The following is a 12,910-nucleotide window of genomic DNA, read 5'->3' as shown; positions in this document are numbered from 1 at the left end:
TTTGTTTCATCGGGTGAGAAACCTTCCTTTTAGATTCAATATATCCTGTCACTGACACGTCTGCAACTGTCCCCCTCTCAGACATGTGGCTCTGATTCCCAGCCCCCTACCAAATTAGTTTAAACCCTCCCGAATCGCACGAGAAAATCTCTCACCCAGGACTTTTGTGCCCCTCCAGTTCAGGTGCAACCCGTCCTTCATGTACAGGTCCCACCTTCCCCAGAAGGTATCCCAATGGTCTAGGTATCTGAAGCCCTCCCTCCTGCACCAACCTCACAGCCACGTGTTAAGCTGCATTCGCTGACTGTTCCTCATCTCACTATCTCGTGGCACCGGTAGCAAACCTGAAATCACTACTCTATTGGTCCTGTTCTTCAGTTTCCAACCTAACTGTCTAGTCACTTTTCAGATCCTCAGTCCCTTTCCTGGCTATATCATTGGTGCCTATATGTACCAGGTTTTCTGGCTGCTGACCCTCCTCCTTCAAAATCTTGCAAAACCTGATCGGCAACATCCTGGACCCTGGCACCAGGGAGGCAACATACCTCCCAGGAGTCCTGTTCCTGACCACAAAATCTCCTGTCAATCCGTCTAACTATTGAGTCCCCTACCACTAGCGCTTTTCTATTTCCCACCTTCCCTTCTGAGCCACAGTGCAAGGCTCAGTGCCAGAGATCTGACAACTATGGCTTCCCCTGGTAGGCTGTCCCCACCAGCAGTATCCAAAATGGTATACTTATTGCTGAGGGGAACAGCCACAGGGGATCCCTGCTCCGACTGTCGGTTCCCTTTCCTCCCCCTGACAGTAACCCAGCTGTCCTTATCCTGTGTCTGGAGAGTGACCATCTCTCTGTACATCCTCTCAATTTCCCCCTCAGCCTCCCAGATGACCCATAGTTCATCCAGCTCCAGCTCCAATTCCCTAACTCCGGTTTCGAGGAGCTGGAGTTGGGTGCACTTCCCGCAGATGTAGTCGGCAGAGACATGTGAAGTGTCTCTCACCTGCCACATTCTGCAGGAGGAACTGCCCTAATGTCCATAACCCGTTACTCTGAAAGCCCGCACAGAACTAAACAAAAGAAGAGAAGGAAAAACAAAGAAAGCTCGCCGACTTAAAAACCTTCCCAAATGTCCTTCGCTCCTCCCTCACACCTCTTGGCAAATGGAGGCCCTGACGCCTGAACTGAGTCTTTTAAACAGTAAGACAATTCAGCAAGGCCCCAGGGAGAATATAAGTCTGCTGAACGTCAATCATTACGGCAACAAAATGCGGCAATCTGCTCATTGAGATTCCCAGCAGTCTACCAACGTGTCATCCAACCTCATGAACACTAACCCATCTACTGTTAATGAGTCGAGTACTAATTTGGTGATGCGATTAAACCAGGATTAGTAATTTTAAGAAAGATATTACAGGAATCAAGTTTATCTCTTCCTGAAGAGAAATTAAGAATTGCAACTCATTCCCAGTTTATCATAGAACATAGGGCATAGAACTATACAGCGCAGAACAGGCCCTTCGGCCCTCGATGTTGCGCTTACCTGTGAACTTTTCTCATCTCGTCCCCCTACACTATCCCAAAATCATCCATATGCTTATCTAAGGACTGTTTAAATCTCCCTAATGTGGCTGAGTTGACTACATTAGCAGGTAGGGCATTCATGTCCTTACCACTGTCTGTGTAAAGAACCTGCCTCTGACATCTGTCTTAAATCTATCACCCCTCAATTTGTAGTTATGTCCCCCTCGAACACGCTGACGTCATCATCCTAGAGAAAAGACTTTCACTGTCTACGCTCTCTAATCCTCTGATCATCTTGTACGTCTCTATCAAATCCCCTTTTAGCCATCTTCTTGCTATTGAGAACAGGTTCAAGTCTCTCAGCCTTTCCTCAAAAGACCTTCCCTCCAGACCAGGCAACGTCCTGGTAAATCTCCTCTGCACCTTTTCTAATGCTTCCACGTCTTTCCCGAAATATGGGGACCAGAACTGTACACAATATTCCAAGTGTGGCTGCACCAGAGTTTGTATAGTTGCAGCATGATATTGCAGCTCTGGAACTCCATCCCTCTACGAATGAAACCTAACACATCGTAGGCCTTCTTAACAGCACTATCCACTTGGGTGGCAACTTGCAGGGATCTATGTACATGGACTCAAAGATCCCTCTGCACATCCACATGACCAAGAATCTTTCTATCGACCCAGTACTCTGCCTTCCTGTTATTCTTCCCAAAGTGCATCACCTCACATTTAGCTGCATTGAACTCCATTTGCCACCTCTCAGCCCATTTCTGCAGTTTATCTGAGTCCCCCTGCAACCTGTAACATTCTTCCACACTGTCCACTACTCCACCGACTTTAGTGCCATCTGCAAATTTACTAATCCACCTACCTATGACTGCGTCTATGTCATTTATAAAAATTACAAACAGCAGTGGTCCCAAAACAGTTCCTTGTGGCACACCACTAGTAACCAGACTCCAGGCTGAATATTTTTCATCAACCACCAATTGCTGCCTTCTTTCAGAAAGCCAGTTTCTAATCCAAACTGCTAAATCACTCTCAATTCCATGCCCCTGCATTTTATCCAACAGCCTATCATGTGGAACCTTATTGAAGGCTTTACTGCAGTCCATGTATACCACGTCAACTGCCCTACCCTCATCGACATGCTTGGTCACCTTCTCAAAGAAGTCAATGAGGTTTGTGAGAAATGACCTGCCCTTGACGAAACCATGTTGACTATCTGAAATCAAATTGTTGCTTGCTAGATGATTATAAATTTTATCTCTTATAATCCTTTCCAAAACCTTTCCTACAACAGAAGTAAGGCTCACTGGTCTACAATTACCTGGGTCATCTCTACTGCGCTTCTTGAACAAGGGCACAACATTTGCAATCCTCCAGTCCTCTGGTACCAAACCTGTAGACAATGATGACTCAAATATCAAAGCCAAAGGCTCTGCTATCTCCTCCCTATCTTCCCAGATCCATATGTACTCTGTAATCATGTACAAATAGGCTTTGTGTTGAACAAATGTTGAGCTTTCTAATAAGTGACATACATCACTACCTTTCCCTGTAGAACACAAATGGGATGACTGACAGACTAAATGAAATTGGGATGCTGGAGTTCAGAGGTTATCCAGAAAAAGAAGATGTTGAGAGGTTGCTTCCCTGGCTGGGGAATCTTGCATTGTGTGCTGGTGATGGTGAGAGACTTGCGGACTTTAGGAAGGATCTTTGGGCTAAGGAAAAAGCCATACAGTTGACACATTACTTGAAACAGGACACAAATATGAAACGATAGCAGCAAGCCAATAAAAATTATGTATTTTTTTGTGCTCTCAACTATTGCTCTGGTCACCAAACAGCATCAAACCTAGAGGATTTGTAATTGATGTGATTGCCTGCACCTACCAAGAGCTGTCCAGCTTTTCTTGAAACCTGTAAACTAGGTGGCACCAGAAGATATGGGACACGTGTACAAGTCAGACCCCACAACAAAGCACAGATGACCAACATCATGGTACAACACCACAATCCTGACAGCAAGGTGGGTAACAGGGGAGTGCATCATCGCACTTTGTCAGTAAGGTTTAGAGTTAACAAAGTGAACAGTAAATTTCAGAAGAACGATCAAGCTCTCCACATTGTCAACCTCACACACCATATCAATGGTCTAAGGTGGTCAGAATCTTTTACAATCATTAATGTCATGTGCTCTAAAAGGGCAGTCTTGGCCTAGACCAGAAAACGTGCTTTGATGACGACATCGTTAAAATTAATGTTTTTCAGAAGATTTAGCCAAGTAAAACATGTCTAAGACTGACCTTTATTGGCTCCACTGAGCCATTCTTGTGCAGTCATTGCTGGCTGTGCTCCGGCTGTCATTGGATAGATATCATCCTGGTATGATTCAGACTGCAAGATACAAGGGGATATAGAATGACTGTATTGGCTGCATCTGCATCAGTATCCTTTGTCCATCATAACAATTGCATGCAATCTCTGGCTTCTTTAGAATACTTTTCAAGTCCAATTTTACCTGTTATGGTCTCCCACTTTCCACCTGCCACAGACCTGAGCTTATCCAAGTCTCTGATGGCCTATCACCTACCCTTCACTCACACCAAATGGACCGTGCCCCAGAGTTTGAATGGAGATAACTGAAGAGATAGTGAAGGCATTTCTGGTGATGTTTCAGGGATCATTATAATCAGGGCATGTCCCAGAGGACTGGAAAATCACTAATATGGCACCCCTGTTTAAAAAGGGAGTAAAGCAAAGGACAGAAAATTACAGACCAATTAGCCTGACCTCAGTCATGCGTAAAATCCTGGAATCCATTGTGGAGGATGAGTTTTCCAAAGACTTGGAGGGGTATTATAAATTAGGGCAAAGTCAGCCTGGTTTCATTGAGGGGAAGTCATGCCTGATAAATTTGCTAGAATTCTTTGAGGAAGTAACAAGCAAGGTTAGATCAAGGAAAACTTATGGATATTATCTACCTGGACTTCAAGAAGGCCTTCGACAAGGTGCCGCACAGGAGGCTACTGAGTAAGATAAGGGCCCAGTGTCAGAGGCAAGGTGCTAGCATGGATAGAATCTTGGCTGTCTAGCAGAAAGAGGGGGAGTGGGGATAAAAGGGTCCTTCTCAGGATGAGCGCCAGTGACAGTGGTGTTCCAAAAGACTGAATGTTGGGACCACAGCTTTTCACTTTTTACATTAACGATCTAGATGAAGGAGTTGAGGGCATGCAGGCTAAATTTGCAGATGATACAAAGATAGATTGAGGGATAGGTAGCATTGATGAGCCAGGGAGGCTGCAGAAAGATCTGGACGGTTTAGGAGAGTGGGCAAAGAAATGGAAGATGGAGTATAATGTGGGAAAGTTTGAAGTCATGCACTTTGGTAGGAAGACTTAGAGGCATGTAATATTTTCTAAATGGGGAGAAAATTCAGAAGTCTGAAGTGCACTGGGAGTTCAAGTCCAGGATGCTCTCAAGTCAGTAGTTAGGAAGGCAAATGCAATGCTGGCATTTACTTTGAGAAGACTTGAATATAAAAGAGGGGATGTACTTCTGAAGTTCTAGAAGGATCTGGTCAGACCACATTTGGAGTATTGTGTACAGTTTTGGGCCCCATATCTCAGGAAGGAAAGTATGGCCAAGGAGTGTGCTCAGGGGAGGTTTATGAGAGCGATCCCAGGAATGAAAAGCTTAACATATGAGGAACATTTGAGGACTCTGGGTTTATATGCGATGGAGTTTAGGAGGATGAGGAGGGATCTAATTGAAACATAAAGAATACTGAATGGCCTGGACAGAATAGATGTTGGTAAGATGTTTCCATTGGTAGGAGAGACTAAGACCCAAGGACAGAGCCTTAGAGTAAAGGGAATAACTTTAGAAAGGAGATAAGGAGCAACTGCTTCAACTAGAGTGGTGAATCTATGGAATTCATTGCCACAAGGCTGTGGAGGCCAGGGCATTGAGTACATTTAAGATTGAGATAGACAGGTTCTTGAGTATCAAGGGGATCAAGGGTTACAAGGGAAAAGTGGGAGAATGGGGTTGAGAAACATGTTAGCCATGATTGAATGGCGGAGTAGACTGATGGGCTGAATGGCCTAACTTCTGCTCTTATGTCTTATAGCCCAGGAGAACAAGTCACTGCATTTATGTTTGGTCAGGTTCAGACCTTGGATGATTGTCTCTGGGACCCAGAACATAGCTGGATCCCAGAAGATGGATCTAGAGGTTACTCTCAGTTGTGTCTGAGCAATGCCTCCTTGCTGTCATAGGTGAGCTGGAGGGAGCTGCATTTAACAAAGGATGCAAAAGAGAAGAATACACGACGAGAGAGAGAAGGAGGAAGCTGCAAGTTGGAGAGTCGGACGGAAGGTGGTTGCAAGTCAGGTAGATGTAGACTACAAGGTGTCAGGGAGAGGGCAGCCACTGCAATGTTAAACAGAAGGAAGCTACAAAGGAGACAGAACAGTTTCAACCAGTCAAAAGCAGAACACAGACCTCACTGGGAGGCAGCAAAACTTGAAATCACTGAGGGAATTCATTCCTTACAAATCAGTGTGGAATTTGTAGTTTAACATTATGTTCAGAAGCTACTATATTGGGAAAATGTAATCAATGCTACAAAAATGAACAATGTTCATTTAGATCTGTGACCAAGGTCAAAAACATAGCAAAAAAGCTAGTAACTGCCTGGTTAAAATGTTCTAGGTTTATGAATAAATGATGGAAACACTGTGGTGAGGGCTATGCAAGGTGCACTTTTTTTGAGCAAAAAATGTTAGGTAGTTATTTTGAAGAAGATTTTCGTTGCTAACATATGCCTGTTGAGTTGTGCTAGTTTAAATAATGTGTTATGTAGTAAATTAATGCTTTCCTTGTTTCTTCTGGATAACACTTAATCGAGTGTGGATAATTGAAGATATTGATGAGTTCTTCAAATTCTGCTTCTGCAAGAGTTGAAATACTGTATATGTAAAACAAATACTGAAGGCAGTGTTTCTACTCTTCTGCATCAACTAACAAATGTGTTTGTGAGATCGAAAAAGTAGTCCCTGAAAAATCACAAAAGTAGTCTTTGAAAAATTAACTTTGACATAGGGCCAGGCTCGAATACATGGAGCTACTTATATAGCATGAACAACCAATTTGTGTACAATTGTCTGACAAAGTTTTTGGTTTGGGGAAAAGAGATTTGACCTGGGGAGAGGGGGTGGTGCAGCAGAGGCACAGCATGGGACAGGGTGAGAAGAGCCTTCACCAGGGTGGGGGGTTGGGGGTGGAGTACAGGAAGTGGGGCAGCATGGGGAGATGGGGAGAAAGGCCTTGGCAGGGGATAAATGGGGAGGGAGTACTTGGATGTGAACAGGTTAGAGTGAATGAGCAGGGGCTGAATAGGATAGGTGTGGAGGATAAGCTGAGTTATGCTATCCTGGGAGGAGGGGAGGGGAGGAATTGAGTGGGGGTATTGGTTGAACTGGACAATGTGCAGGGGGTGAGGGTGAACAGTGATGAAGATGAGGGGGTTGGGGTAGGATGAAGGAAGGATTAGAGGATGAGGTGAGGGTGAGGTAAGTTGAAAAAGGGAATGTGCACAGCTTGAGTGTGTGGGAAGGGTTATGAGACGTTTGTTCGGCAAGTGTTCAGGGTAGGGCTAGGATGGGATTACAGGTAAAGGTTGTTGTGCTTTGGAATGGGGGCTCAGTGAGCTACTTCATTCATAATACTGTGGGAAGTTGCTTGTTGGCATCTGTTTATTATTTAGAGAAAAACTACGCCAACAGAAACAATCAAAATCTATTTATTTTCATTAGGAGAGACAATGGTTGTTTCAAAAGAAATCTTCCAAGTACTGACCTGAATGCTGTAAATCAACAAAACATGTACCAGCAGCAATGGAAACTTTCATTGCAAAATCTCAAATATGGACAGTGAGAGACTCAGATTTCTTTAGACTGAAAGTTTGGTAAACGTAGCGTACTTATTCCCATCCAAACTAATCTAGACTTATTTGAGTGGGAACAAGAAGTGCAGCTTACATTTTGCAAAATTGGATTAATATTTGTCCCAAAAGCACAGAAAATATGTTCTAGTGCTTTAATGGGGTATGGGTGGGCTGGCATCCATTTCAGAGGACAGTTAAAGGTCAACCACATTGCTGTGGGTCTGGAGTCAGAAGTAGGCCCGACCAGGTAAGAATGACAGATTCCCTTCCTTAAGGGACGTGAATGAATGAGATGGATTTTTTTTAGTGTAACAACTGATGATAGTTTTGTGGTCACAGTCACTTAAGTTAGTTCTTACATTTAGGAAGATCTGAGAAACCACAAAAATAGCATCAGATAGAAGTCTTGGTGCAACTAAACATCATGACTCTGATCGTCCTTCACCTCATTAATGAGCTGTCAAGTTGTCTCCTGGGAGAGGCAGAAAACCAGTCAAAAGAATAATTTCTCTCTGGTGAACCTGCAAACATTGGTTTGGCCACGGCTGGAATGTTGGTCCCGATATTCGAATGATCAGACAGTTGCTGCAGCCATACAGAGTGGGGCTCTTTGTTGGGACCATGTGGAATCCCTGATGCAGCTGATTCTGTGGTAACTGAATGTTCAAATGAATTCTCCCCAAGCCCAGTATCTTGACCTCTCCAAGAAAGCTGAAAATGTGTTGCTGGAAAAGCGCAGCAGGTCAGGCAGCATCCAAGGAGCAGGAGAATCGACGTTTCGGGCATGAGGCCTTCTTCAGGAATGAGGAAAGTGTGTCCAGCAGGCTAACATAAAAGGTAGGGAGGAGGGACTTGGGGGAGGGGCGTTGGGAATGTGATAGGTGGAGGGAGGTCAAGGTGAGGGAGATAGGCCGGAGTGGGGGTGGGGGCAGAGAGGTCAGGAAGAAGATTGCAGGTTAGGAAGACAGAGCTGAGTTTGAGAGATTTGACTGAGACAAGGTGGGGGGAGGGGAAATGAGGAAACTGGAGAAATCTGAGTTCATCCCTTGTGGTTGGAGGGTTCCTAGGCGGAAGATGAGGCACAATTCCTCCAACTGTCGTGTTGCTATAGTCTGGCGATGGAGGAGTCCAAGGACCTGCATGTCCTTGGTGGGAGGTGGTGTCCAACCCCAACCTCACTATCAAACCAGCAGACAAGGGAGGCGCAGTAGCAGTTTGGCGCACCGACCTTTACACCGCTGAGGCTAAACGCCAGCTCGCGGACACCTCCTCCTACTGCCCCCTTGACCATGACCCCACCTCTCACCACCAAACCATCATCTCCCAGACCATCCATAACCTCATCACCTCAGGGGATCTCCCACCCACTGCCTCCAACCTCATAGTCCCACAACCCCGCACCGCCCGTTTCTACCTCCTGCCCAAAATCCACAAAACCTGGCCGACCCATTGTCTCAGCCTGCTCCTGGGGTATGGATAAGGTGAATAGCCAAGGTCTTCCCCCAGGTTGGAGCGGCATTCAAAAACTAAAGGACATAGGTTTAAGATGACAGGGGAATAATTTAGAAGGGGCCTACAGGATAATTTTTACACACAGAGGGCTATGCCTGTATGGAACCAGCTGCCAGAGGAAATGGTAGAGGAGGGTACAATTACAAAATTTACAAGACATTTGGACAGGGCATGAATAGGAAAAGGTTATGAGGCCAAACTCAGGCAAATGGGACTAGTTCATGGACAAGTTGGACCCAAGGGTCTGTTTCCATGCTGCATGACTATGACTCAAAATGACAATTCTGCTGGGCAACTTTCTTGTGTTTGGAATCCTCCAAAAGTCTCTATTTAAGTCGGATCATTCAAAAGGCTGCAAAATAGTTACTCAGGAAAAGCTAAATAGCTGGTCTAACTCCTGAATAACAATTAAACTGACCCTCAACTTACCACATCCTCCTCCATTACACTTTCCCCAGGACCCTTACACAGCCCAGACCCTGACCCAACACCACCCAAGATCCAACACACCCCACTGCTGGATTGGAGACTCTTCCCTGCCCCAGGATCCAAAGCCCAAGGCCTCCCCCCAAGACTTCATATCCTTTCCTGGGACATAACCCCTTTTTACCCAGATATTTCCTATTCACTCTGACATACCCTAATCACTTATCTGATTTCCTTGCCACTTGTACCCTGACACTTACTTTACAAACCTATCTTTTCAGAAGAGCTGTCAAAGTGGCTGTCTATGATGCTGGACACTTAAATTACAGAATGCTGCAATTGACTGCTGTGAAAAAGTGATTTATCTTTACCCCAACTATCCCGCACTATGAGGTACCAATCAGACTATGGGCTTGGCATCTATGAACGAGCCGTAAACAGAAACTCAAGACAGAAATGTGGAGCTCCTACATAATGTAAAAAAAAGATTGGAATGGTAATCTCTGGGTACCCCTCTTTTTGACCAAGCTTTTAGTCACCTAACAAACAAATCCCCTTACATGGTTCAGTGCTCAATAACATTCCTGTGAGACGCTTTGGAAGATTTGAGAGAGAGAAAGAGAAGGAAAGGCTATTAGGAGTAGCAGAGACTCATTGTAGCATAGAGACCAGCACTGACCAGTTGGGGAGTATTTCTATGTTTTTCTTACCCGTCGAGGTACAATCATTGAGATGGGCTCAATAAGGCTCTTGATTGTCACTAATTTGTAGAACCTGAAGACTTCACAGATCGAGACATCCAAACCCCTCTTTGGCATTACACCTGCAAATTAAAATTAATATAAAAATTATACCCAGTGCTGGTAGGCTTTCACATCCAACACTGACTGCAGCTTCTTGTTGCTGCAAGTTCTCCTCACCCAAAGAAGGGGTTATACTCTATCAGTAAGTAGTTGGCTACCAAGTTGCTTAGATCCATTTAATGTGGTGGGCTCATTGATTCTGTGTTGATTATTAGGGTCAGTTTGCTATTGGGACTCACTGTGCTTGATTGGTTGAGACTGCATATGGACTCAGCGAAGTAAAAGAGCAGAAAGCTGGAGCTGAAGAATGGAATAGATACTTTAAAATGTGGTGAATAAAAGCTGGTACACACTCCGAGATGGGCATCAACTCTGCATAACTCAGATATAAAATAAACAACACAATGCTGTAACCAAATCATACTGCGTCTGCACCGGTCCCCACTGACTTGTTTCTGAAATCCCCACCTGTATGCCCCTGTTACATCTAAACCTGACTGTTTCAATGATCATCTGAGACAGCTTCCCACTTTATAGCTTCCATAAACTTAAACTCATCCAAGACATTGTATGCCAACTCACACCAAACCCGGGTTTGGTCTGTGCCACTGTCCTTGCTGACTTTCATTGGTTCCCTGTCTGGAAACATGCAAACTTCAGCCAGACACTCCTCCAAGATCAATTCAGGCCTTGACCTTAACTGATTCCATTTGCTACCTGGGATTCAAGCTCCCCAATATCCTCCCTAAAACCTCCCCACTTCTCTAACTTCCTTCCTTCTTTAAGGCACTCCTTAAAACCGACCTCTTGAACAATATCTCCCCATATGGATCAGAGTCAAGGTTCACTTGTTAGCACTCACATAAAGTTCACTGTGACATTTTATTGTGTTAATGGGGAAATTAAAATGCACCTTGTTGCTTGAGGCATGTTTCTGTTTTGCTGCAGAAGTATTAGAAGGAAGAAAAAATTAAGCCCTTGAGAAGTTTGGACTTGAAACTGAAGCAAAATCCTTTCTCTTGGATTTGTGAACAAATGTTAAATACTAGCCACAGCTTAATAATTGAACAAAAACAGAAACTTCTGGGAAGATGGAGGAGAAAGGCAGGGAACAGGGTGGAATTGCAATCACAGAAGAATGACACTGTTCTCCACATGTGGGCGGCACGGTGGCACAGTAGTTAGCACTGCTGCCTCGCAGTGCCAGAGACCCGGGTTCAATTCCCGCCCCAGGCAACTCTCTGTGTGGAGTTTGCACATTCTCCCCGGGTCTGCGTGGGTTTCCTCCCACAATCCAAAGATGTGCAGGTTAGGTGAATTGACCATGTTAAATTGCCCATAATGTTAGGTGAAGGGGTAAATGTAGGGCTGAAGGGCCTGTTTCCACACTGTAAGTACTCTAATGAAAACAGGCACTTTCTAAAATCTCAACCGACTCAAGCAACAGATTATACCATGTTTTGATTGTACCACGCATACGCACAATGGATTCAATTCCGAAAAAAAAAATCGTTCATGCTCAAGTACTGGAATTTGCTATGATTCAAGTTATTGTGTGATAAAGTCCAGCGTAATAGGAGGCCACTCAGCCAACAGCTCAAGTACAACCAGGGTCCAGGACTGATTCACGTGTCTGCAGATTGTCTAGGCCTGGGGAATGTGCAGAGGGAATGTACCAAAATGGCATCTAGGATAGGAACTGCAGTTATTTGGAGAAACTGGAGAAGCTGGGGATGTGCATTTTGCAGCAGTGTATATGGTGTGCACCTGTGTGGTGTAGCAAGCATGCATGTGTGTGATGTGTAAGCAATGGTGGGAGAGGGTGTGTGAGTATATAGTCTGTGTGCATTGTGTATATGGCGTCTGCATGTTTGTGCATGTGTGTGATGTGTATGAAGTCTGTGTGTGTAGGTCATGGGGGTGGTGGCGGCAAGGGTGGGGGGTGGTCGTGGGTGTGTGGTCTGTATGGTTTTATGTGGTGTATGTGAGGTATGAGAGGTTTATGTGTATATCTGGTGGTGGGGGAGGGTTGTATATGATGGTGGATGAGAAGAATTATTTTTCGTATTTGTGCTTTTTGATACACAATGCACAGGGATTTGGGTAGATCTTTCAAAGAGCTGGCAGGTTGTTGGTCCAAATAACCTCTTCCTTTGCTACATCACCTTATCCCTCAACAGTGCCTACATTGAAGAAATATTACATTGAAGGGCAATATATTTCTTCAAGTGTCACTAAAAGGAGTGAGGTAATATCTCTACAATCACAGAACTATGCCATTCGGTCCATTCTGTCAATGCCAACGGAGGAATTGCCTCCTGCCATTTCCTGACCTCATCCCTCCCTTGGCTCTGGAAAGTTTTTCTCCCCCAAAATTAATCTAATTCCCTCCTACATAATTTAGTTGAGCCAACCTCCAACATACCCAGGCGATACACTTGCAACCCCAAGCACTCGCTGCGTGAAAAAGTTCCTCCCCATTCATTGATTCTTTGACCAATTATATTGAACCTATGACCCTCAGGTCTTTATCCATCCACCAATGGAAGCTATTTTTCCTAACTAGCCAATTATCATCATTGCCCACTCACTGGACATTGGTAATTAATTACATCTCAATCATAAATACTGCTGGTTTACATTTTTTTACCATTTTAAAAAAATAAGCTTTTTACCACTTTAAATAA

The 12,910-nt window shown here is 44.5% G+C and overlaps 1 protein-coding gene across 2 annotated transcripts in view; it reads right to left on the bottom strand.

The window, feature by feature from the left end:
- LOC140488862 (coronin-2B-like) overlaps positions 1-12,910 on the bottom strand; it is a 151,703-nt gene that overhangs the window by 13,537 nt on the left and 125,256 nt on the right. For both annotated transcript variants that reach the window (XM_072588148.1, XM_072588149.1), the window contains 2 exons: positions 10,131-10,243; positions 3,839-3,929 (listed from right to left, as the gene is read on the bottom strand). In XM_072588148.1, the coding sequence (XP_072444249.1) occupies positions 3,839-3,929; positions 10,131-10,243 (204 nt within the window). The remainder of the gene's footprint in view (positions 1-3,838; positions 3,930-10,130; positions 10,244-12,910) is intronic.

The sequence above is a fragment of the Chiloscyllium punctatum genome, chromosome 2 (genome assembly GCF_047496795.1).
Source record: "Chiloscyllium punctatum isolate Juve2018m chromosome 2, sChiPun1.3, whole genome shotgun sequence".
NCBI classification, from domain to species: Eukaryota; Metazoa; Chordata; class Chondrichthyes; order Orectolobiformes; family Hemiscylliidae; genus Chiloscyllium; species Chiloscyllium punctatum.
Note: the sequence above shows the minus strand (reverse complement) of the source record. Positions and strands in the feature narration are given on the sequence as shown.